Genomic DNA, 22,617 nt, shown 5'->3' on the forward strand with positions numbered 1-22,617 from the left:
ACTGGTACTCTCAAATGAGTTGATGATGCTAGTGTACCTTTGCGTGTTATGTGTTTCCACTCCACTTCCTCTTGTTCCTGCTTTCATGGCATTGAAAATTGTCCCTCGTGTTGTTTTTGTGAGCTGCATGCAACTTTAATTGGTGAAGTGACCTATCAAGACATCTTCTGCTGTTTTTATCCTTGTTTGTTTGTTCCTCCCCCTTAATTAAGACTGTATTTTATCCAACATAAAAAAAGAGCTCGCCAATCCCTCAAGCATTTGCCATGAGCCATCAAGTAACCGAGGTCCACTTTCCCGTAGTAGTCGAAGAATATCCGCAAAGCCTGTGCAGTTTCTTCATGAGAAACTGGAGACTGTGAATTCAAGTCTAATTGCAAGCTTCATCTTCCCAAAGTATCACTGCTCACTGCTCATACATCATGCCCTTCTTAATATGGATGCAGTGACTGGTTACAGGAAATAAAAATCTCGGGACAATGAATGAAGTTCTAAATGGACCTCCATCCGCTTAGCCGAGCCTTTATTAGTTTCACAGAGGAGGAGGAGGAGTCCTTGCAGTCATCTTCATGGCCCAGTCCTACCAAGTTGTCTGAAGTCGCAACTATGGATGGATCACAAGTGGAGCTGAAGGATTTACTTGAGAGCATCTCTTTCCTCGTGAGGGCACTTGTTGTTGCTCTTCTTCTTCTATGCATCTGCATCTGCTCCGCTATAGATGCAAGTTGCTGTGCTACGCCGAGGAGCTCAATGTATAACCTCTGCCAGTTGTAACTTTTGTTTGTCACCGGCCAGCCAGTTTGATGGTGGCGTAGAGCAGTTTTGAGGGACAGATACACTTGCGTGATGCAGGATGAGATGATCAGCATGGCATCGGGACATCGGAATCCTGCTGAATGATGATGATCATCAGCATCCCTGTGCAGATGATACTGGCGGCGGATGATATCTTCTGCTCGACCTGCTGCCTGCTTGATCTGCCCCTCCCACTTGCTGGATTCTCTTGGAAATTCTTCGAGGAAGGCCAACAAGAAAATGGCGTTGCCGTGTAGAGATCTGATCTGTTGTCTCTCATGGAGAGAAAAGGAAACCTGACGACGGTCATGGAACAGAAGGATCTGCTCGAGTGCTCGTGCAAGTGAGCCAAGAGCAACGTAAGCCATGATCTGATCTGATCTCTCTCTCGTGTGATCAAATGGAGGGAGGGAGAAGGCCTTGGCATTGGAATGATACTTACAAACAGGGTTGAACCAATGTTGATAGGCAGGCAGACAGGTGGTAGTAGCTGGTAGGGAGTAGAGATTATTTTGTTGACTGACTTTATGATTATGATTATTTTAACCTATCGCCTGATGATCACATCCGTGGGATGGATATGTATGCATGTACCTAAAATTTGTTGGAGGGGATAGCAGAGGAGATGAGATGAGACGAGACGAGACGAGACGAGGGATGTTGTCCTATTAGAGAAGAGAAGCTGTTGGGCAAATGATCTTGGACTAAAATATTTATTTATAATAAGCTAGCTAGTAGTATGATAATTCGATTCTGGAGTGGATCAGTTATGGATTGAGTCTCTTGGGCCAATTATGGAATGAATCCAAATCAAATTTATTATATCGATAGATAGAGTCTTCAAGCCAAGTTCAAGTTATCTGATTAAGACCAGCCCGGCCCACTAAACAGCTTCACCTTCTTAACTTACACCAACCTCAATAATCAATCTTTCATCCCTCCTATCATAAGATTCGCCTATAATTAATTTTAAATATTTTGTTAAATTGAATAAAATAATATACAACATATTGATTAATTCTATAGATAATTTTACTATCAGAATCAGACTCTCTTTCCCTCTCTCTCTCTCTCTCTCTCTCTCTCTCCGTATCTTTCTCGTCCCTCCCTCCTCCGTTTCGTAGAGATATTTTTAATTCTCGTAACCCCACCCTCCTCATTCTCTCTCACTTGAAAATTTCGACTTGCACCCACCGAGACCCTTTACTCCTCCCTTCCGATTAACACCAACCGTTGGATGCCATGCTCATACCCCACAAGTAAAATTTTTGTTTTCCCGTCTGCTCTGCCACTTCATCTTCCTGTGTTCTTCTGTTGCTTAAATATCAAATGCCTCCGCTTCTGCATGTACGCTTATCGAGTTTAAAGATCATGACTTGCACTGTAGGGTTTATTGGCAACCCTTCTTTTCAATGGGTTGGAAATTTGGTTTTGAGTTTCGATTTAAATAATTTGATATAATGTTCTGCGTATTTTTTAGTTTACTGGACACGAGCGTTGATACTAAGAAAAACCGATGATTTTTTCTTTTTCTTTTTGGGTTTCTTTTCCGGACCACATACCTTTAATGGTTCTCAGTTCTGTCTTCTGATGGCTTGCTTCGCTCTTCGAATTGAAAACCCCTCACAAGTTACCATACTGTACATATGTTGTGCCTTTCCTTTGAACCCAAGCTGCGTTAATGTGGCATTGAAGTTATTCTACATTTTGAATTCTGCTAGAAAACTAGTGTTCAAGTGTCTTTATAAGCTGGTTTTGGTATTTAAAAGAAGAAACAAACTAGCTAGAGGGCATCTTGATTAGGTCTGCTTCGTCATTAGTTGTCAACTGGAAATGACGCGCCATGGTGCGAAAGCTCCCGAGGACTGCGACATATGGCACATAGCCATAACAAAGCATAGTGCAAAATGGAAACAAAAGAGTTTGTGACTGTTAGTGTTGGCACTTTAGATTAATGCTATAATAATATGAGTCTCAATTCTTTATTAGTACTAATACACGCTCTAAAAATAAAGGAAACAGAGATGATTTCTTGGTCAGTGTTTTGTATGGTTCTGTATTGCAGCTTGCATGAGTTTTCCACCATTACATTTTCACATATATATTATTTTTTTTTTTCTGATTTGAGGAAGATTCCTGCTTGAGAAACGTTTACTTCTTCTTCTTTTTTTTTTTTTTTTTTTTCTTATCTTTGATTTATTTATTGTATGCATGTAGATCGTAAGCTCGTATAAATTGCTGCTGGGGAATCAAGATGGCTTGTAGAGGCGTAGCATGTGAAGAGTGCACAAGAAATTGTAAGACATATCACAAAAACCAAAATGGTCAACCGCCCGTGGTTGCTCGATTTTTTAAAGTTATTTATGGGAAGGATTGCTCACGAGTTCTGGTACTGTGAACTCACTCTCTATCTCTGTTGGTGCTTACCTTAACTGTTATTTGTTTCTAATGTTCTGTGAGATATTTTTAATGTTTCTCTGTTGGATGGGATGGCTCATGTAATTTCATGCTTCTTGTGTGATCTTGTGTGCTGCTCATGACCCTCATTTATTATGTGGGCTAATAAACAAGTTTATTTATTTATTTTTTGGGACCTAAGGAAATGAGCTTGAACTTTTCTAACATGGAAATTATCTTCATATTACCATTGTGATCTTTGGCGCATATTGATAAATTATGATGATTGGTACTGCTTTTATTATCACCTTAATAGCTTCGACTTTGGGTGTAATTCTGAAGTCGTGAGTTTTTGTTGAAATTATAGGACTGTCATGAAATTAGTTATTTTCCTGCAGTATGTGCCTCCCGAGTTTACTTCTAAAGTGAAGCATTTGGTCAACCAAAAAATTCAACTTGAAGATTCATGCGAGCAGCATTGGTCTGTTACATTGTACAAAGATGCTGATGATTCACTGGTTTTCCGGAAGGGATGGAAAGAATTTTTTCAACACCATAATCTGAAGGAAGGGGAATTCTTGGTATTTAACTATATGAGAGGGAACCATTTTATAGTTCAAATATTTGGAAAAAGTGCTTGTGAAAGATTCAATTTCAAAAATGAAAAGCCCCAGCAGAACAAAAGACCTAGAAGAGTCAGTGAAACAGATGGCCCACATGAACTGTTTGAACAAACTAATATAAATTTGAGGGATAAATCTAGCTTAGAAACTTCAGTTGCTTCTGGAAGGGAAGCACATAACTCTAATAAGCAACTGGTGGTGAACAATGCTAACTTTGAAGGACCGCAATTTCCGTTCAGCGCTAATTGCATGGAGGATCTCAATTGCATGATCAACCGAACTGAAGGGTATCAAGGAGAAGAAATGGGCATTTTGTTCGATTTGTCAGCTTTTGAGATGGGGAACACAACTAAACAAGCAAATATGCTTGATGAAGCTTTAGAAACAGATGTAAGCCAATCACTTCCGAAAATTTTGGAGTATGCTGACAAATTTGGGAAAGCAATAGACATGAAGGTTGCCTCTACTCATCCTGGAGGTGCAGAACAATCTAATATACACAGTAACAACACTCAAAACCCTGTAGTCCACACAAATATGGTTGATAGAAATTCTTGCACTTTGTCTGGCATGTTTAATCAAGGGTTAAACACAAAAATTGTCGAAGAGATTGTAGAGCAGCAAAAAAGAACGGGGCATGACAATCAAATTGCTGTGGACCTTAAAGATGGTAATGGTGCCTTTTCTGGCGATATTTTCACTAAAAAGTTTGAGAATGATTCGCACTATAAGGTTCCCCCCTGTGCTGAAATTTCTGGGAAAAGTAAGACAAAGAATGATTCTACTGAAACAGCTACTGTCCGTACATATTCTGTTATTGGCCAATCTGGCGGCATTTTGAGTGATAAGCTCCATACCAAACAGTCCGAGCTTAGTAAACTGAGCAAGGATGGGTCAGATATTACTCCAAAATTTCTCCATGGTTAGTGAGGTTAATCCCATTCTACATGTTTCTCATACATACATACATATATATATATATGTGTGTGGGTGTGTGTGTTTTTACTAAAAACAATCAAATGCCCCTTCTTAATCTATGTTAGTAAACAATGATAATTTTATGCCTTAGGCAATGACAGTATCCTGGATTCCAATGATGAATCTGATCTTGCAGGCTGTGCGACTGCTTCAAAAGAAAATACTGCAAATCAGTCTTTATCCTTCAGTGCAATGTTCAAGAATTCCCTTGGTTTGTGTTCTTATTCTTTTCCCTGCTTCATTTTCCATATGGTGTCTTAAGTTCCATTGTTTTATTTTTTTTTGGTTAGAAACAGGGAAGCATTGTATCAAGAAAGAGCTGGTGGAGTTGAAACAGGAACCTGTTGGTTTCCCAGTGTCATATTGTGGTGTGTTTACTTTCCTTTTTCAGCTGTCTTGTGGAAATTTTACGACTTATAAGTAGTGGAATTATGTTTATGCTAGCAGCAAGTAAGCCCATAGATTTTGGATTTTCAAATGATGCAGGAAAAGAGCCTAATACAGATAGGAGACACGATCAGGTGTTATCCACCTTTGTAAAAATTGAACCCGATACATTGCCTTCTTTGGGTTCCTTTTCAGTTGAAGTGAAAACCCTATCTTACCTGGTATGCTGTTTATTGATTTTATGTTTTTGTTTTCTTCTTTGTAAGTTGTACATGAATGTGGCATTGTTCTCTATTAACTGAATTTGTGGCTCATACGACTCTCAATGTTTATGCTGTAGTTGCTTACACCTTGCCCTTTCATTATGCTATGCTTGCTAATGTTGACTGTATCTGATAGAAAATGGCATAAATTTCATTTGTGGGTTATAAAGGTACTTGTATGACGTTATCATATGATGGTGAAGGTGCTTATAGGAATAATCTTCTTCAATAATTAGCATGTAGAATGTATTAGTTTATCATTGAAGCTTGGAAAGGAATCTTGGTGGCAAGTGAGGGAGTGAAATTTGAGTTGAGGGTGGCCAATCCTGTGTAGTTGGTAGTTGATAGCTATTCTTGGTGGGGATGAATGCAATGGGTAGTTTAAAGTAAGGGGATATTGGCTAGGCGGGGTTTTTTTGATCTTCAATTTGCAATGTTGACTAGGGGAACAGACTTGTATATGCATTTGTAAAAGGGTGGGCAAAGTGACTTGTATATAGAGATTATAGAGTTAATGGGGGATGTATGATTCATTCGATCTCCCAACATACCGTGTAGCCTGCCTCCTAGAAATGGTTGTTGCTGCCTGTAATATGTTGTTTGAATATATATATATATATATATAGATAGATAGATAGATAGATAGATAGATGGATAGATATCTCTGTGTTGGTAGCAAGTAGTACAAACTTGTGAAGGAAGGAGGCATCAATGCTATTATTGTTACGGCATTCAATTTCAAGTTAGTGGGAAGATGTTTGTTTTAATAAGTTTGAATTGATTGATAAAAAAGCAGCATTGCATTTGGTGTAGGAGTTGCCGGTGCAGATCCCATCAGGCCTGTGGCCCGGACGCAGAGAGAGGGGGGCTCAGACGAAGGCTGTATATGTGAAAGACCCGCAGGGGAGGGTGTTCCCGGTGCTCTACCTTGATGAAAGTCCTAAGTGGGTTCTAGCGGATAACTGGAGCAGCTTTTGTGAATGGAACAACATCAAGGTTGGCGACAAATGCTCAGTGGAGTTTGGAAATGACATGGTTAGCATTTGCAAAATTGATTATGCAGACGACCAGATTTAGATCCAGCTCCTTCTCAGCTGGAATGAATGAACGAACTAGAGAACAGAAAGAAAGAAAGAAAGAAGAGTAGTTGTCGTGATCTGACTGGCTGACCCACCCCTGCCATTCTCCTTCCTATGTGGCTGCCTATATCCACTCTACTCTGAATTTTCTCTAATGCTTGCTTTGTAGTGCATTATGCATGCATGCATCTTGTTGGTTCCATCTATCTATCTGTCTATCTATCTATCTATTTATCTATGGCTGTCTGGCTGTGCTTGATTATCCATCCGCTGGACCTAAAGTTGAATCTATTTACAAAAGATATTTAATAAATTGCTATATATGTACAATTTTACTATGTATAAATAAAATAGTAACATTTATATTTGAATTCATTTGATTAAAGTAAAGAGTATGGTTTAAAATTGAACAACAGTTGTAACTAACTTACTAACCAGAGTTGGACTGAGCTCGCAACCACACGTACCTAACCTATGTTACTAGTATCAGCATTGGGTCGGGGTTGGGCTTGTCTAAGCCCGTCCACAATTCATCAGACAGAACAGAAGAGGCGAAAATACGGGCTCGGGCTGGGGCTGGGGATGGGGCCGGGCCGCCTCTACAGTGAGACAGGACAGGCCGAGCTCGCTCTCATGCTCATGCTCATGTTGTACTTGTGCTGGGTCGGTCGGGTCGGGTTGGAACTTGGATATGTTCCGATGTGATCCTCTTCTCGTCTCGTCTCTCTCGAACTCTCCTCCTTCTCATCCCTCTTCTTCCCACAGACACAAACAAAAGAAGCAGTAGCAGGAGCTTCCATGGTCAAAATCAATGGCTGCCATCTCCAAGCTTAATATCCTCTCCCTCTCCTCCTCCTCCTTCCCGCCTCAAACCCTACTCCCTGTCCCAAAATCCCACTTACCACACCTCTCTTTTGCCTCCGTCAAAAACAAAAGCCCGTTAAATCTCCATCTCGGGATCCAACCCATCACTCCTATCAAAATCAGCACCGAAGAAGAAGAGGAAGGCGGAACCCTACAATTTCAGCGCTACGGCTACGAGGAATCTGATCCTTTATCTGTGGCGTTTCCGTCAGTTGCGTTTTCAAACAGGCTCTTGTTTAGTTCGAGGACATACAATGTTGAGGTGACCGTGGGCGAGAGGGAGGCAGAAGATAAGTTGATTGGCAGGTTCCGGCGGGAGGTGCTGAAGGCTGGCGTCATTCAGGAGTGTAAGCGTAGGAGGCACTTCGAAACCTCGCAGGAGCAGAGGAAGAGGAAGGTACGGGAGGCTGCCAAGCGGAATCGGATCCGGAGAAGGTTAGGCGTTTTTTCTTAATCTTGGCAAAGTGAAGCCGTCGTCGTTAATTGTTATGGATCACACACACACACGATTCAATTTCAGTTGCAATTGACTGACTGACTGACTGAGATAGCATGCGGTAGTGTAGTGGGCTCTGATGTCCAGGCATGTGAATGTGATCTATCCCTTTTCATTATAGTGGTGAGAATTGAATGAGCATTGGTGGTTAGTTGGCAGATGATAGAGAATTCTCTTCTTCTCTGACCCACAAACACCAAGCATCAGGAACATGAATAATGAATGATGCATCAGCATTGGTGGGGTAGGGGTAGGGGTAGGGTGGATGCCTCCAAATCCAATCCATGGAGGTGTTTTTTTCTTTCTTTCTTTCTTTGTTTCTTTCTATCAAGTGATTGAGGGGGAGGAAAAGGAAGAGGAAGAGGAAGAGGAGAGGAGCTTTGATTTCGATTTTGCTGGTCATGCCAAGCCATGTCCTTCCTCCAGTTCATTGCATTCCATTCCTCCTCTCTGCTTTCAAATAGTTAGTGGAGTGAGTATGTTGTAATGACTAGTCAAGTAGCAGTAGTAGTTTTATTTGTATATAAATAAAAGAAAGAGAGAGCATTGATATGATCATTCTGATTCATCGTCCATTGTTTGTGTGGAAGCAAGCAGGCGGCCGCCAGCATCATCAACAAATCATCACCGGACTACTAAGGAGCACAGTGGTGGTAGTCCTCCTCGTTCAAAGGAGGAGAAGGAAGACGATGATAACTGGGAGGTGTATGATGTGGATTTGCCTTATCATCGTGCTGCCAGTGCCGGCTGATATCGAACAAATGACTCACTCATGATACTGAATGAATGATTGATTACCTGGTAGTTGCTCATCTATGTATCCATGTATGTATCTATCGTATGTATGTATCATCGCTCACTCGCACTCACAGTAGTGCTTTTCAACTGAGATTCACTCATGATAGTTGGCTGGCAATGGCAAAATTAAGGTCAATTAGTCCATTGCCGCCATTTGCAAGGATCAGCAGCAGCACATCATTTTAGGTTTTTTTTTAATTCTTCATACACCAGCTCCTTATGAAATATATAGGCCCAGGCCCAGGCCCAATCCCAGTTCTTCTCTGCCTCCCTCCACAAGACTAAAAAGATGATGCCCAACCCACCCAGCTGGAACCAACCAATTTACAAATGTGCCACTCTCACTCTCACTCTCACTCGCTGTTTAATCTGTAATCGACGTCTCCCCGTTCCAGACATTGATCAGCTTCCCAATCGCCAGCCGAAACTATAACTGATATTGCTCTCTCTGCTTCTTTCTTCGGAATTCTTCATGGCTAAGCAGCAGGCGAATTGGTCTCCTTACGACAATAATGGAGGGTGCGCACCCCTAACCCTAATTCATCTTTCAATTTGAATGCTCATGTATGGGTGCTTGTTGCAGGACGTGCGTCGCCATTGCTGGAGCTGATTACTGTGTGATTGCGGCCGATACTCGGATGTCCACTGGCTACAATATTCTCACTCGCGATTACTCCAAAATTACTCAGCTGTAAATATATCTCTCCTCTTCTTGTTTCGGTTTTATTCTTCTAATTCAGTATTTTAATAATGTGTTTATATATCTAAGATTCAGCAGCAAACTTCTGCTATAGAAACGATGGATAAATGTAGCCTTAAGTTCTCTTTTTGTCTTTTTGAGAAAAAAAGATCAAGTGCGCATTAGCGTATTTTTAGAGGATTAGTGCTTGATGATTTAGTCCTGCCTGTCTATGATTACTCATTTCACGAAAGTTGTGCGAAGGTGGAATTTAATGTCCACAAGTTTAAGGGTTTTGGTGGTTATCTTGAGAAAGTTTGCAATTCATCCTTAAAAATTTGAAAGCTAGGAGAAAATGAAATCAATTTGTGTCCAGATTCTAGGTTACTCTCAGCTGCAGCTGCATCCGAATTATTCAGCTTTGAAAATATTCACATGTTTGAGTTCTTTCCTCATTTTCAGATTGGTGCTTAAATATTTTTGTTTGGTAATTTGGTGATGTGCTATATCAGTGGTGTTGAATGGTTATCATTTCTAAGAAATAAACAAAGGACGAAAAGGGAAAGAAGAGTGCGTGGGTAGAATAAGTTAACTGAGGATTCTTATCAGTGTCCATTATATTTGTTATAAGCTGCATAGGTATATGGCTGCCCATTTTCTGGTTACCATTACTGATGTTGCTTCAAAATACTCTGCATGGGATCATCATTCTAGTATAATTTTGTAATGAGTTGTCTGTTTGCCTATGTAGAACTGGTAAAGCTCTGATGGCCTCTTCAGGATTTCAGGCTGACATGAGAGCTCTGCAAAAGGTCTTGGCAGCAAGACACTTGGTAAGCCACTCAAACGTTCCCCTTCTGCTGCTTCCTCTCTCGCTCTGGTATATATATATATACATGACATGATAATCCCATCTATCCCAAGTAGTTGAATTGTTTTGTCCAACATATTTTGTGAAATTTGATGGTTGTTTCTTATTTCTAGATATATCAGCACCAACATAACAAACAAATGAGCTGTCCTGCAATGGCTCAATTGCTATCTAACACCTTGTACTACAAACGCTTCTTCCCGTATTATGCTTTCAATGTATTGGGTGGCCTTGACAATGACGGTGAGACCACTGGTTTATATCTGTTTCATATTAGTGCTCAACTTTCTGCAACTTCTTCTTTTAACCCTAACCTTTGCATTTTCAACGCTGAAGGTAAGGGCTGTGTCTTCACATATGATGCTGTGGGATCTTATGAAAGGGTCGGTTATAGCTCCCAAGGTTCAGGTTCTACGCTCATTACACCCTTCTTGGACAACCAACTGAAGTCTCCGAGTCCTCTCTTATTACCTGCAAAGGTATGGTCGTGACAGGGCTTATTTTGGACATATCTTGTGCCTTTATTTTATTGGCAGAATATCTAGATAATAATTCGTTCATGCAGGATGCAGTGACTCCACTTTCAGAGTCGGAAGCAATTGACTTGGTGAAAACTTGCTTTGCATCGGCTACAGAAAGAGACATATACACTGTAGGTTTTCTCATTTTTGTGTATATTCCTGTGTGCAGAAAATAAGTCTGTTATGATCTGTTTGCATGATACAAGAAGCAAGAGCTATGGGGGTTAGACTGCTTGTGGAGTTGATACTCTTAATGTAATACATTAAAAAGTTTAGTTAGTTTATTTGTACATTCACGCACATTAAGTGATGCAGTGCAGATTTATTTAATAATTTATTTACTTGTATGTAGGTATCAATTTTTTTTATCTTCACCGTGTAATCCTGCCACTCTGTTTTGATTCTTACATACTTGGATGACTTGTTTTACAGGGAGACAAGCTGGAGATAGTTGTACTGGATGCTGGTGGTATACGGCGTGAGTATATTGAACTCAGGAAAGACTAGACCCCCATGAATTTCATGTTTTCTTGAAGCAGGAGATCAGTTAGACAAGGTATTGTTCAAGATGCCCACTGTGAGATTCTTCACCTTCTCAGAGGACTCTTGGGATGTGGCTGTTCAGCTATTTACATCAGGTGACATTTTACTTGTGTTTGAATCTAAAGTCTTATCTTAGTTTCTGCTCTAAATTTATTACTACTTCACTCTAGGTTTATATCATGTCCCTTAAGACATTTCAGAGATTTAATGAACAGAAGGTTCTCTCATATAACGTAAAAACAGAAAGATGTTTTGATTTTCTTTGCCTACATTATGTGATGGTATATTTCGACACAGCACAGTGTTTTGTTGTAATCAGCACCATATCCGCACCCTTACCCTTATATAATACTATTAATAATCAGCTATGGGCGTATGTGCTTGCGGTGTTTTCATATAAATATTGGGTAGTATGTACAATGAAGGACATCATATAACAACTATTAGTAGTATGTACAATGAATAATACATCACTCGCATAAATGCAAAAGTGACAAATTACAACACTATGCTCACCGGTACGCCTTGTCATAATTTTGTGCCATCAATATCTCGCTCTGGCTTAATAAATTAGACCCGATGGAAAAAAATCTTGAAAAGAACAAAAGAGAAATTAAAGATGCAAAAGTCAATGTTTCAATCACAGGAAATTTTCGAAGGTGACCACTTGTGATACATACATAATGATAATAATATATCCAAGAAACTGAAGACACCTATCAAGCCATCAATGCTAAAACCAAGATGCATGTACATACGTGTGTGTGTGTGGGAACGAAGAGGGGTTTCAGACATCAATATCATCAATGGATATCTCCTCGTTTCCCGACAAACGCTGAAGCTTCTGCAGAGCGGACAATACACAAAGTTAGCAGACAATGCATACATCATCGTGCACATGGCCTCACACCCCAACTTGGGTACAAAGTACCAACCAACTACCATACTCTCAAAGCTCAATCAAATGATTACTTAAGCTCCAACACAGACTTAATTGATGTTTAATCACATCTATAACAGGATTGATGGGTGTGTAAAGAAGTTAGTAAAAGACATCTTTGAACGAGGCTCCTGCACTGTGCCAGCATATGAGAGAGATGCAATCTTTTACCTTTATATAGTTATCCGGATTGTCAATGCTAGTTGTCCCCAAGACCACTTCCCTCCTTAATTTTGATGTAAGTTTATGGCATACCCTAAGCTGATTATGAGACCAAAAACATTTGATTGATGAGTTGCACAACTTTAGATTGTGTATTTAAAGGCAACAAATTAAGAAAAATAAATCTTTTACCTCGGATCTAGTTGCACCACCAATGATGAATATGAAAATCCGTTGTCCCATCTTTTTGAAATCACTGGATTCAGACTTGAGTGACGAATCACTGGAAAGCCACAACAAGATAGATGTAGAACTTAGGCATCATTTAAGTTTGCTAGGAAATACATGTATGAATTCACAATTTATAAAATTACCAAATTAAATTTATCTATGTATAAAACAAAAATAAAAATTATAATCAATATGGCTACTAAAATATTTCTAACAGTTTAATGATCAAGTGAATTTGAAAGAATTGTACGAGAATGTATGTAAACGTTAGTGGACTATACACCAAAATTGGTATTTTAGACATGCATGCAATATTTCATGATAAGAAACTCAAAATATGAGATAGTATTCAATGAAATGGTAGTGGATGACTTTTGTAATACCTTAAATAACCCCCATCTGAACTGCGAGATCTTGCCCATGAGGGAGTTCGTCTAGATCTCATGGAATGTGGACCAGTGGATTGAACTGCTTGGACTGACGTAGCACTTGAGGCTTCAGTCTTTGCTTGGGACCCATGACTTGAAGTGCTCGGACCGTTCATGCATTGGTATTCATCTTTTGGCAGCTCCCGTGTACTCAACTTCTCAATCAACTCCTAATGAAACACCAAACATTGTGAACCTCCAAGCAAAGCCAGACAAAATACAAACATATGATCATGTGGTGATGTCAATAGGCTGACTGGAGAAGTTGCTCTGCACATTAAACCTTTACCCAATCCCATTGAGTTTTTGACATTCCATCCCAATGCACATACTGTAAAATTTTGGTATGATATTTCCGAACAACAATCACAAGAATGGAATATTATTATCAGCATTAGTCGATGAATATAAAAAGTTTAATCTTATAGTTCAAGTTCAATTAGAAAAGAAACTTGCATTGCTAAATCAAACCTCTATCATGGGGTAAAACCGAAGTAGTGCCCATGTCTCTTCCTCTCCAGGGCGATCCTTTCTTGTTGAATGCTTCCTCTGAATAATCAAATAAAACCAGCAACTGTCGGCCCTCAGCATTATCCATTCATTGACTCCATGTATCTATAATGAAACTGTCATATGGGAATATGCATACCTTTCCTGAACTAAAGAATAGTGAGAAAGCTCCTTTTAAATCTTTTTTCGAGTTATACCCCTCAATAAATTTCATATTTTTCACAACTTTCATCTCTGCATCTGACAATTTCGCTAGCTGAAAAATCAAATTAACAACCATGCTATTATTAGCCGGAGTTAGTTTGCATCTTCTATTACTTTGACACATGTTTTTAATTACTATCCAAAATAAGATCTTATTGAAAAGAACAATCTGAGAATTGCAAATAATTGAAATGCAAAACTTTGCATCACAGAACTTTTCCATGTTGTTAACATCCATTAAAAGATGAGCAAAGGCCTACATGATTCCAAGCTAGGGTGAAGATTGAAGGTTTGAGAAATGACCATAACATGATTCTTAAATGTCAAATAGTTCTGTATAAGGCAAGGATTAACTGAAGATATATATTAACTTTTAACTTCAAAAGAAACTAACGAGTCATACTATATTTCAAGTGCATAACCATCAACATCCTTTGCATATTCCATTAAGTTACAAATCAAAAACTCCTTCCTATTTAGTCTTGTACACATTAAATGATGCACAAGAGCATGCGATTGTGATTTTTAGAGAGAGATAATTTAGAATGCATGTGCACACTCAAAGCAGTGAGAAAGGGCAGAAGGGAATTTGGCAACCTGCATGAGTTTTGATGCTTTATCACCCTCAAACTTTTCAGGATAGACAGCAGCATATATCATCATAAGCCGCAGATTATTCTCACTTTTGTCCTGCAGGCTTAAATATACTTATTAGAACATAAAAAAGAACCAAGTCTGTAAATGTTAGTAGCATCTCTCAATAAAATTATGATATCGATACCTCTTTTCTTCTCAGGTAATTGATCATTTCTTTTGTTCCTGCATCACCAAATACAAGGTCCTGCTCAAGTTGTCCAAGTTCTTGAAGACCCTCATCTTTGATAATTTTATTAAGCTTTCCAGCGATCTGATTGAAGAAGAGGCAAAATCAGTAATTTTTGAGGTTCCAGCTATCATGCATCATATTGTCATCGTGATTATTCAAGATATTCCCATTTTGACTGATCCTCAACTGCTCATTTGGTAATACGAAGAACATCAGATATCTGTCCAACATCATTGGAAACGTTAGAACTCCAATTAAATTAGGTAACCTTGTTAAGTGTGCACACAAGTTTTACAGGCTTGATTAGTTTCTCAGGTCAATTTGTAATGCTTCACATTATGACTGCACTAATGAGAAAAGAATAGGTACACATTGTGAATGAAGAATAACCTCGACATGAAGAGAGAGTTTCTCCATCTGAGCATTGTACTCTGGCAAAGACTGAACCAATTTCTGAAGGTCCCTTGTGGAAAGAGCACTACCATCTCTACATCGAGAAAAAGAAAAAAACAAAAGCTTGAAATCATATATTGTCAATGAGAGCACACTTGCAAATATTACAGTCCAACTTGTTCACTTGCCAAGTGTTGATCAAGCTGGTTTAATGTCTTCATCTTTACATTATATGACAAGTTTTAGAAATTTAATCTCTAAAACTGAAATTACGTTTGTTCTAGATATGCACACAGCACAGAGATGTAGATTACCATGCAGTGGCTCATCTAAGGTCCAGCCACTGCAGTGAGTAGGCAGAAAGCTCCTGACCCTGCTGGGTCAGAAGCTGGACGATGACCCACCATCCTCATACACTACATATTGGTATTTGTAGTATACTAGTGAAGATTTTCCAATCAAGGTGAAAAGGAAATGCATGAAATTCTATTTACCGTTGAGAGACTCTGTACGCTTTATAAAAGAAAAATAAATGAGCATTTAAAAAAAAAATCCACCTTTGTTGCAATTGCGCTGCCTTGTTTTTGGAAGCAAAACTCATCATCTTCTCGTGCAACCGTTCACTGGCCTGAAATTAGAAAACACATTGCATAGGTCATTTTCAATTAATCGAACATGAAAGGAAGTGCGTGCATAAGCAAGTACCTCTGCTATGTGAGTGTGCCGGAGCTGAAGCCAGATTGGATCATGATCTTCCAAAAGAACTTCCTTTCTGTCAGGCTGACCACCAGATTTGCTAGGAACCTATGATCAATGTTGTATGCAATTGGGAGTGTGTAGATGAAAACAAACAGTGGTTCAATGCAAACACTTACCTCATGCACATATTTAGTTCCTTCCAATTCAAGTAGATCGTGACACATAGCATCATAGGTCCACTCATGAATGATGGGGGCAATCTACAACAGAAAATAAAGCAAAATTATGGAAAGCAATAATCATGAAGGAAATATATCAGACAAATTCATGACACCTGATCAACTGATCTGTCCACTATCAGTAGTAATTCACAGGTTTCTGTTTGGGGAAAGTTACGAATGGAAGATTTATATGATGAAATGTTGTCCCAAACTGCTGCAGCAAGCTTTGTAGGAATTAGTTCACGAAATGTAACTGTTGTAGCATCTTCAAGTCCCCTGGCTGTTCTATACCACACATACGGAAATTCCTGTGGTAGAAAATCAATATGGAACTCTAATAAATGATATGGAGACATCAAATTCACTCTTTGCAATTTACTACCCCAAGATTCACAAGAAACCTAATTCATTAACTTAAGAAGAAATTGTCACTTGTCAGTGGCACAATATGTACTCCATGAACCTTCCATCATTTACACATTAAATAGATCTGTAGAAAATTTCAAATGTTCCCAGACCCCCTAAATGCAAGATCAATCTCACTACTGCATCTAATCTTCCTGCTCTTGAGGAGGAATATGTAAAATTGGATTGAAGGATGGGGACAGAAACAGATATCATTAGATACCTTTAAGGAAGCAAAAACAGTAGCAATTCTTTTGGCCATTGTGTTCAAGCACATATCAACTCTATGAGAAGTTTCTGCATCCTGGCCAAAGAGTTCCTCGAGTGCGTTTACATGATCGGTTATGAATCCCTGGAAGCTGATAAAGATTCAGGATACTAGGACAAGAACCTTACGGTGCTGACAATTAAATTTGAAAGGTAGTATTATGTAATGAGAGTTACATGAATGAACAAATAATGGATTACCTGACTGTCTATGGAGAAATACTCCAAATTCATCTGTAATTTGCATAATCAAGGGGGAAAAAAAATTCATTAGATACAGACAAATTGTGTGTATGTGTAGTTCCTAATAATGAGCAATTGCGAACCTCTCTTAATGCGCCAATACGACGTAAAACCGAAGAATCCCGTTTTATCCGTGAAACAAGGTCTTTTGATATTGATGAACTGAAGTATACATATGCTCTGCAGTTGTGGGATAACCGAGAGAAAACAGGAAGCACTCAGACTCGAAATATAACATAAGCACATACAGTTATTTTTGTAATGAAAAATCTTTGTAGCGTACTTTCTGTATAATGGTTCTCTTCCTGACATGTCGGACAAAAGCAAAATCACACTGAAAAGGATAATAAGCATAGGATTCAGTGCCTTTGTTTTTCCTAACCCCTTTAGACTAAATTTACTGGCTCCTGACAAAAGTAATATAGATCAAGGACTCAAGTGCAAACATGATTTAAAAAGGATGCAATCTTTTCATTTTGGGTGAAAAGTGCATAAATGGTATCACAGAAGCTGCACTAAAGCTTCAAACAAATTTATAGAAAAAAGATAAAGAACACAGATTTACTTGCATTTAAGTAAACGTTAAATAAGAATTGCAGGAAAAGACATGAGCTGATTGTTTTTCTACTATATTAATTCCTACAAATCAAGATGAAGACTGAAGGATGATCATACTTCTCTTTGGTAGGTTTAATGAAATATATGGCATCCAATGAAGGTAAAGGTTGTCTTCTTCTATAGAGGTCTTCGTCCACTGATAAAAATGGCAACAACATAACTATGAATATATAATTAGAAGGTCCAATAATAAGTACCTCTACAGATTGCTGGAAACTTATACAATAACTTCAGGCCACACCAAAACAAATACTACTGTTGTAACTTAAGTTAGGAATATAATGAGAAGCTCTCTGAAATTCAAGAAATCCTATGTCCAGTAAACCAGGAAAAATGGGATACAGAATATATCTGGTCATTAATCCCTATATACAGACAATGATAATAGGATAGAATGTAATACCCTGACTTTGTAAACGACAAAAAGAACAGAAGTTAAATTTTGAAATTAATTTTGGAACAACTTAAGGAATTATTTGAATATTTTAATCCAGAGAAATTGGATAAAGAAAAAGGGAAGATGAAATTTCTCATTTTTCAAAGACAAAGAGTGGCTGGAACTGGAAAAGTCGCTGAAAAGCCTGGACGTAGAAAAGAGCAAAATTGGCCTAGTGTTAACATTGAATTGTTGTAAGGTCTTGGGTTAAGGTTTTCAAATTAAATAAATCTCGCCTGCTTCAGATATTATGGCTTGGTTTCTTATGTGTGTTTGTTTGACAACCATGATTATAGAAAAGCTTACATGAAACTCCTTGGTCTGTTATATCTGCCATTTTGCATGAGTGTGACATCACTTTTACTGTAACTTTATCCATGATAAGCACCTGAATAGAAAAACTAGGAATTTGTGAATGTAAGAAAGCATGGCCAGAAAAATGAGACAAGACAATGACAAGAAGGCAAAACCGATAAAAACAAAGAATAAAACAGCACTGTATAAGAAACACAAAGCATACAACAAACATCATCTAAAAAAACGCTTCACAAAGTTTCTAATCCCTACTAAGGGTATTTCTTTTCATTTCCAATCCCTATAAATGCCCACCAAATTTAAACACTAATAATAACATATGTATGCAATACATGATTGAACATGGAACCCCTATTATGATCAATGCCAAGCCGATGTCACCATCAAGGAAGGGTTCCTTGCCATTATTGCCTCATCAAATAGTTACTTTCATTCTATGCTTCCGAGTACAGACAATTTTTTTTTGTCCATAACGAATTCACCATCAATAAAAATGCATACAAGGATTTTATAGTTTTACAAGAGTATATACTTTATGAATGTACATATCCAAACCATATTGTTCTTAACTTGTTTTAAGGATAAACAAACCAACAATACAAATCTTACTTGTTAGTAAATTATAATGCAATCAAATGGTTTGTCCATTAACTTTGAAAATAGAAGTATAGCCAAATGAACAAATATAGTCTATATACGAGGACTTTGAGATTGTAAAGCCTGAAAGCCTCACTTCATGATGGTAACTGTAATTCATATGCAGTGCTGCAGTGAGATAAAGTACACCTTCCATGATGATCTTGAGTCTCCTGGTTTTGAAGTTTGAAGCATTTCGTATAATAATCCTGAAAGACCAAAGAAACAATAAATTTAGATCTCATGTGAAAATTTCAACCAACATTAGCCAACTTAATTAAATAATTTTAGAGAGAAAATGCATTGAAAAAGAAGTAGACAAGTGCAAAATAGCATGAAACCATTTTAGGTATCCAAAAGAAAATATATCAACAGAAGACATTCCTTTCACATAAACCTGTATGTTTTCTCCATTGGCTAATTTAACATTAGCTAGCGACATTGTTTTGGTGACTGTAATATTAGTGATGAAATACGTGTTTTTAACTCAAAGTACTAATGGCTAAAAAATGCCGACTTATTGTACTCCTCCTAAGGGCCATAAAAGAAAGTCAAACGTAGAAAATTATCAACTAGCCCTGAAAACAACAAGCAAACGTACGAAAGACAATAACCGTTCAACGATCTCACAAATAGTAATAATAAGAAGAATAATAACACTTTGATCAACGCTCGATGATCCAAATTAAAAGAGCGAGCATTCCCTAACGGAGAGATGCTGAAAGGTCACATTGCAAAACACAGTATTTTTAATAATATATATAGATATAGCTAGTGTTAATTATTGTTTGCGTACGATCGCGACTGGCTTGGCGAAAGTTGTTGTACTCTCCTCCTCCCGCTCCCCCGTGGGAGGATGCATCTGAATCCGAACACGACATGCTCTGCGACGATATTTTATTCTGACGCCGGCGGTGATCTGATTGAGGGTTTAATCAATGATTCGGAAATGGAAACGGCAATCTGGACTGTACGAGAGAGGGGAAGGGAGGATCGCATTTATTTGTAGGTAGCGGTTTTTAAGGGGCCGGGGCCGGTCGTTAATGGTTATGGTTATGTTTATGTTTGTGGCAGGCAGCGCATAATTTAGCCACGACAGTACTGTACTGTACTGTACTGTACGCACGCCCTGCCCTGCCCTGCCCACTTAACATATATAAATAAAGTAAATAAATAAAATGTTCTTGCACTTTCCCCTGGCCTGATCTGATCTGTTTGGATGTCATGTGGCACTGACTGTGGCTGGCAGGTACTCGTTACGTAGTAGTGGGATGGGATACTATACTCCCTCTCCCTCCCTAGTCCCTACATCACATTCTGACTGCTGACTGCCACCCACAGTCATTGCCAAAATCCCATGTTTGTCAGACTTCAGCTGAAGCTGCTGCTATTCTTATCCATCTCCCTACCAACGTTTAAGTTTAAGTTTAAGTTTGTTTGTTTAGATGGGTGGGGTGTAAGTAAGCAAGTAAATTAAGGAGGAGGCCAACAGATTGATTTGTATGAGAAGGAAGATAAGATACGTACGCTCTTTCAATGGACTCTGCTGGGGCTGATGCCCCTGAATAAAAATAACAAAAAGAGCCCAGTCGCAGTACCACGAATGTGGATTGTTATCCACGCTTAACTAGGGCAAGTTGAATACAAATTATTGTTGCAGCTCTCATAACTACTCTTAAGACTTTGATGTCCGATGCTCATATGCCGCCAGTTATATGCATTAACCATTACCAATTAAGTACTTCAATAAGGTAATGAAAATTATTTACGGGAGGGTTCTAGTGATGGAATTTATAGGTGGAATCCCTATTCTAAAGCTTGGTGATGAGATAGAAAAAAGAGGCATAAATCCTGTTGAGAAAGTAGCAATGGCAGCTAAGAGTAAGCTCTACATCATCTTTATGTAGTCTGAAATTAATTTCCTTCTTACCCATATGTATGTCATTAATCTATGCACTATTTTTCTTGCTGCACCTGTTACCCACAGTTATGCCCATATTTGAAGTTCTTACCTGTGTTTTCCATTTTGTTTCCTGAATAAATAATCCTTGAAACGATCTGCTGTTGTAACATACTAGTTTTAAGACTCACCCTTTCGTTCTCTCCTCAAAGGTTCTATGAACCATTAAACGAATGCAAACTCTCCAGGGAAGCTCATTACATTTCAAAAATCCTTCTAAAGTTCAGTTTTATTATCTTCTTGATGTGACCACAACTCCATGATTATTTTGTGACAACTACTGGATGAATTTATGCATGATAGCTATGAGTGTTCATAAAATCACCCATTATAAGATTATCTGATTCTGCATGTAAAAACTACAAGAACATTCTTAGAAGCTTGACACTTGCTTAGGGTCAAATGGTACTCAAGAGTGGATTTTTTCACGCAGATCCTCACCCCGGGAACATTTCGATCTGTAAAGGTTCTGAGGCAAGTTTTCTGAAACAATTGTATGTTCTCTCATAAAAATCAGTATCTTTGTCTCACTAATAGGTTGCATTGCTCAACTATGGCCAAGTGAAGGATCTTCCTGAAAATTTGAGGTTAGGATATGCTAGTCTGGCGCTTGCTATTGCAGATGGTGATCCCACAAAGACAGCTGTAAGCTCCAGGTGCTACAAAGATTGTGCGGTAGATTTTCTTCTGGAACTAATTATAATTCTCATAATCCTAGCCCACATATAATCTGCCATCTAATCAAAATGAAGTTCTGCAATCTTTCTCATTATGTTAGTTCAACTACAATATTTGAAATCCTAGATACTTATTTTTAAACCACCTGATCCCTCTAGAATTTCCTCCCATCCGACACAACTTTCTGAGGACTATTGAAAGACTTGTGTCCAAAAAAGCTATATGTGCTTCTCCATTCGATGGAAATAGACAAATGTAAGATATTGAATCGTCCCATTACAGACGAATCCACAGCTGCCGTAGTATTTCTAGAAGAATACCTGCAAGGTAGGCTGTGTTGGTATTGGATATGAGTGACAGGGTCTCAATGCCGGACAGATCCTTGTATTGTGTAAGTTCACTTTCCGAATACAATAACTCAACTCTCTTTTGCCAAAATTTGTATTAGAATAATACAAATATTTGATTCTTGATTTCAGACAATAAGATGTATTGAAAGAAACGAGATGAAGAGACTGTCAAGTGCATGGAGGAGTTTTGATGTGTTTTGATAAAATGAAAGGCGGACTTAAATCTTTTCCATACACATCTTGTCCCATTGTCATTTTATTTTAGACTTACATAATAAATTATAGTTAAATATACAAAGCACACGCTAAAATTCCAACAAACTGCAACTGGTAAAGCCCAACCCCATGGAACATTTTCCATTCTATTGTTATTCATCCTTACTCTTGGCTATAGTTTGATTCATGCTCATGCTCATGAGTCATAAATCTTCTCTCTGCCCTTGGCATACTCCAAAACCTCGCATAAACATGCTTTTAAGGGTCTTTGTTACTAGAATATTTCGGTGTCTCCTCATCATTACACCCATTCTTGTTGGGTTTTGCTCATAATACCTTGGCAGGATCTGAGGATTGACAAATTCACTGCAGATTCCATCTGTATGCATACTGCCAAAAGGCCCAATATAAGAGTCAAAAATAGTTGTACAAAATTGTAGAATGACAGAAAGTATGCTTGCTCTTGTTTGGCTGGATGGATGTATTGTACATTAGAATATGCTAAGACAAATACAAAGCATAAAAGCTTCGTTGTGATTAGAATAATCCACTCAGAAAAAGGTTGAAATCTGCATCACTGTCAAT

At 38.4% G+C, this 22,617-nt stretch overlaps 4 protein-coding genes and 1 long non-coding RNA gene across 24 annotated transcripts; 4 read left to right on the forward strand and 1 right to left on the reverse strand.

Annotated features, from left to right (window-relative positions):
• The first annotated feature begins 1,493 nt into the window (after positions 1-1,493).
• LOC127239607 (B3 domain-containing protein Os01g0905400-like) lies at positions 1,494-6,724 on the forward strand. Of its 7 annotated transcripts, none has more exons than XM_051257863.1 (7): positions 1,494-2,211; positions 3,013-3,184; positions 3,591-4,737; positions 4,885-5,004; positions 5,084-5,161; positions 5,280-5,401; positions 6,257-6,724. In XM_051257863.1, exons 2-7 carry the CDS (start codon positions 3,050-3,052, stop codon positions 6,518-6,520), a joined length of 1,866 nt encoding a protein of 621 aa, XP_051113820.1. In that variant the 5' UTR covers positions 1,494-2,211; positions 3,013-3,049; the 3' UTR covers positions 6,521-6,724. The 7 variants fall into 7 exon arrangements, with proteins under 7 accessions (XP_051113820.1, XP_051113817.1, XP_051113809.1 ...); XM_051257860.1 differs by having other exon boundaries at positions 1,826-2,178; XM_051257852.1 differs by having other exon boundaries at positions 1,826-2,142.
• A 326-nt stretch (positions 6,725-7,050) lies between these two features.
• On the forward strand, positions 7,051-8,771 carry LOC127239703 (30S ribosomal protein S21, chloroplastic-like). 3 transcript variants are annotated; one of them, XM_051257994.1, is made up of 2 exons: positions 7,051-7,821; positions 8,473-8,771. In XM_051257994.1, exons 1-2 carry the CDS (start codon positions 7,334-7,336, stop codon positions 8,519-8,521), a joined length of 537 nt encoding a protein of 178 aa, XP_051113951.1. In that variant the 5' UTR covers positions 7,051-7,333; the 3' UTR covers positions 8,522-8,771. The 3 variants fall into 3 exon arrangements, with proteins under 3 accessions (XP_051113951.1, XP_051113936.1, XP_051113944.1); XM_051257979.1 differs by having other exon boundaries at positions 8,477-8,771; XM_051257987.1 differs by having other exon boundaries at positions 7,055-7,821; positions 8,480-8,771.
• A 128-nt stretch (positions 8,772-8,899) lies between these two features.
• LOC127239698 (proteasome subunit beta type-1-like) lies at positions 8,900-11,561 on the forward strand. Its single transcript, XM_051257966.1, has 7 exons — positions 8,900-9,199; positions 9,264-9,371; positions 10,111-10,192; positions 10,344-10,473; positions 10,567-10,709; positions 10,796-10,882; positions 11,184-11,561. Exons 1-7 carry the CDS (start codon positions 9,153-9,155, stop codon positions 11,256-11,258), a joined length of 672 nt encoding a protein of 223 aa, XP_051113923.1. The 5' UTR covers positions 8,900-9,152; the 3' UTR covers positions 11,259-11,561.
• A 346-nt stretch (positions 11,562-11,907) lies between these two features.
• LOC127239548 (SNARE-interacting protein KEULE-like) lies at positions 11,908-19,880 on the reverse strand. 12 transcript variants are annotated; one of them, XM_051257759.1, is made up of 21 exons: positions 19,625-19,880; positions 18,979-19,037; positions 18,184-18,265; positions 17,499-17,577; positions 17,107-17,157; positions 16,907-17,003; positions 16,782-16,814; positions 16,537-16,665; positions 16,022-16,216; positions 15,864-15,947; positions 15,694-15,792; positions 15,546-15,616; positions 14,986-15,082; positions 14,551-14,676; positions 14,367-14,459; positions 13,705-13,821; positions 13,527-13,604; positions 13,011-13,225; positions 12,589-12,679; positions 12,406-12,495; positions 11,908-12,138 (listed from the first exon to the last, which is right to left on the reverse strand). In XM_051257759.1, exons 1-21 carry the CDS (start codon positions 19,707-19,709, stop codon positions 12,082-12,084), a joined length of 2,028 nt encoding a protein of 675 aa, XP_051113716.1. In that variant the 5' UTR covers positions 19,710-19,880; the 3' UTR covers positions 11,908-12,081. The 12 variants fall into 12 exon arrangements, with proteins under 12 accessions (XP_051113716.1, XP_051113708.1, XP_051113713.1 ...); XM_051257751.1 differs by having other exon boundaries at positions 11,908-12,495; XM_051257756.1 differs by having other exon boundaries at positions 11,908-12,495; positions 18,184-18,278.
• A 275-nt stretch (positions 19,881-20,155) lies between these two features.
• Positions 20,156-22,599, forward strand: LOC127239728 (uncharacterized). Its single transcript, XR_007836225.1, has 4 exons — positions 20,156-20,709; positions 21,222-21,463; positions 21,625-21,857; positions 21,946-22,599. It is a non-coding gene; the product is annotated as an uncharacterized LOC127239728 (long non-coding RNA).
• Positions 22,600-22,617: the final 18 nt, after the last annotated feature.

This window comes from Andrographis paniculata, unplaced genomic scaffold (genome assembly GCF_009805555.1).
Source record: "Andrographis paniculata isolate CXL003 unplaced genomic scaffold, ASM980555v1 Contig18END, whole genome shotgun sequence".
NCBI classification, from domain to species: Eukaryota; Viridiplantae; Streptophyta; class Magnoliopsida; order Lamiales; family Acanthaceae; genus Andrographis; species Andrographis paniculata.

Bases quoted from the DNA above. Each gene is read 5' to 3' on its own strand.
- LOC127239607 (XM_051257863.1), top strand. From the start codon at position 3,050: ATGGCTTGTAGAGGCGTAGCATGTGAAGAGTGCACAAGAAATTGTAAG. The intron at 3,185-3,590 runs GTACTGTGAACT...ATTTTCCTGCAG, and splicing joins AGGATTGCTCACGAGTTCTG to TATGTGCCTCCCGAGTTTAC. The intron at 5,005-5,083 runs GTTTGTGTTCTT...TTTTTTGGTTAG, and splicing joins AATGTTCAAGAATTCCCTTG to AAACAGGGAAGCATTGTATC.
- LOC127239698 (XM_051257966.1), top strand. From the start codon at position 9,153: ATGGCTAAGCAGCAGGCGAATTGGTCTCCTTACGACAATAATGGAGG. The intron at 9,372-10,110 runs GTAAATATATCT...TTGCCTATGTAG, and splicing joins TACTCCAAAATTACTCAGCT to AACTGGTAAAGCTCTGATGG. The intron at 10,474-10,566 runs GTGAGACCACTG...TCAACGCTGAAG, and splicing joins GGGTGGCCTTGACAATGACG to GTAAGGGCTGTGTCTTCACA.
- LOC127239703 (XM_051257979.1), top strand. From the start codon at position 7,334: ATGGCTGCCATCTCCAAGCTTAATATCCTCTCCCTCTCCTCCTCCTCC. The intron at 7,822-8,476 runs GTTAGGCGTTTT...TGTGGAAGCAAG, and splicing joins CGGAATCGGATCCGGAGAAG to CAGGCGGCCGCCAGCATCAT.
- LOC127239548 (XM_051257751.1), bottom strand. From the start codon at position 19,709: ATGTCGTGTTCGGATTCAGATGCATCCTCCCACGGGGGAGCGGGAGGA. The intron at 15,617-15,693 runs GTACTTGCTTAT...TTCTAATTTCAG, and splicing joins GGCACACTCACATAGCAGAG to GCCAGTGAACGGTTGCACGA. The intron at 14,677-14,985 runs GTTATTCTTCAT...TTCTTCAATCAG, and splicing joins AACTCTCTCTTCATGTCGAG to ATCGCTGGAAAGCTTAATAA.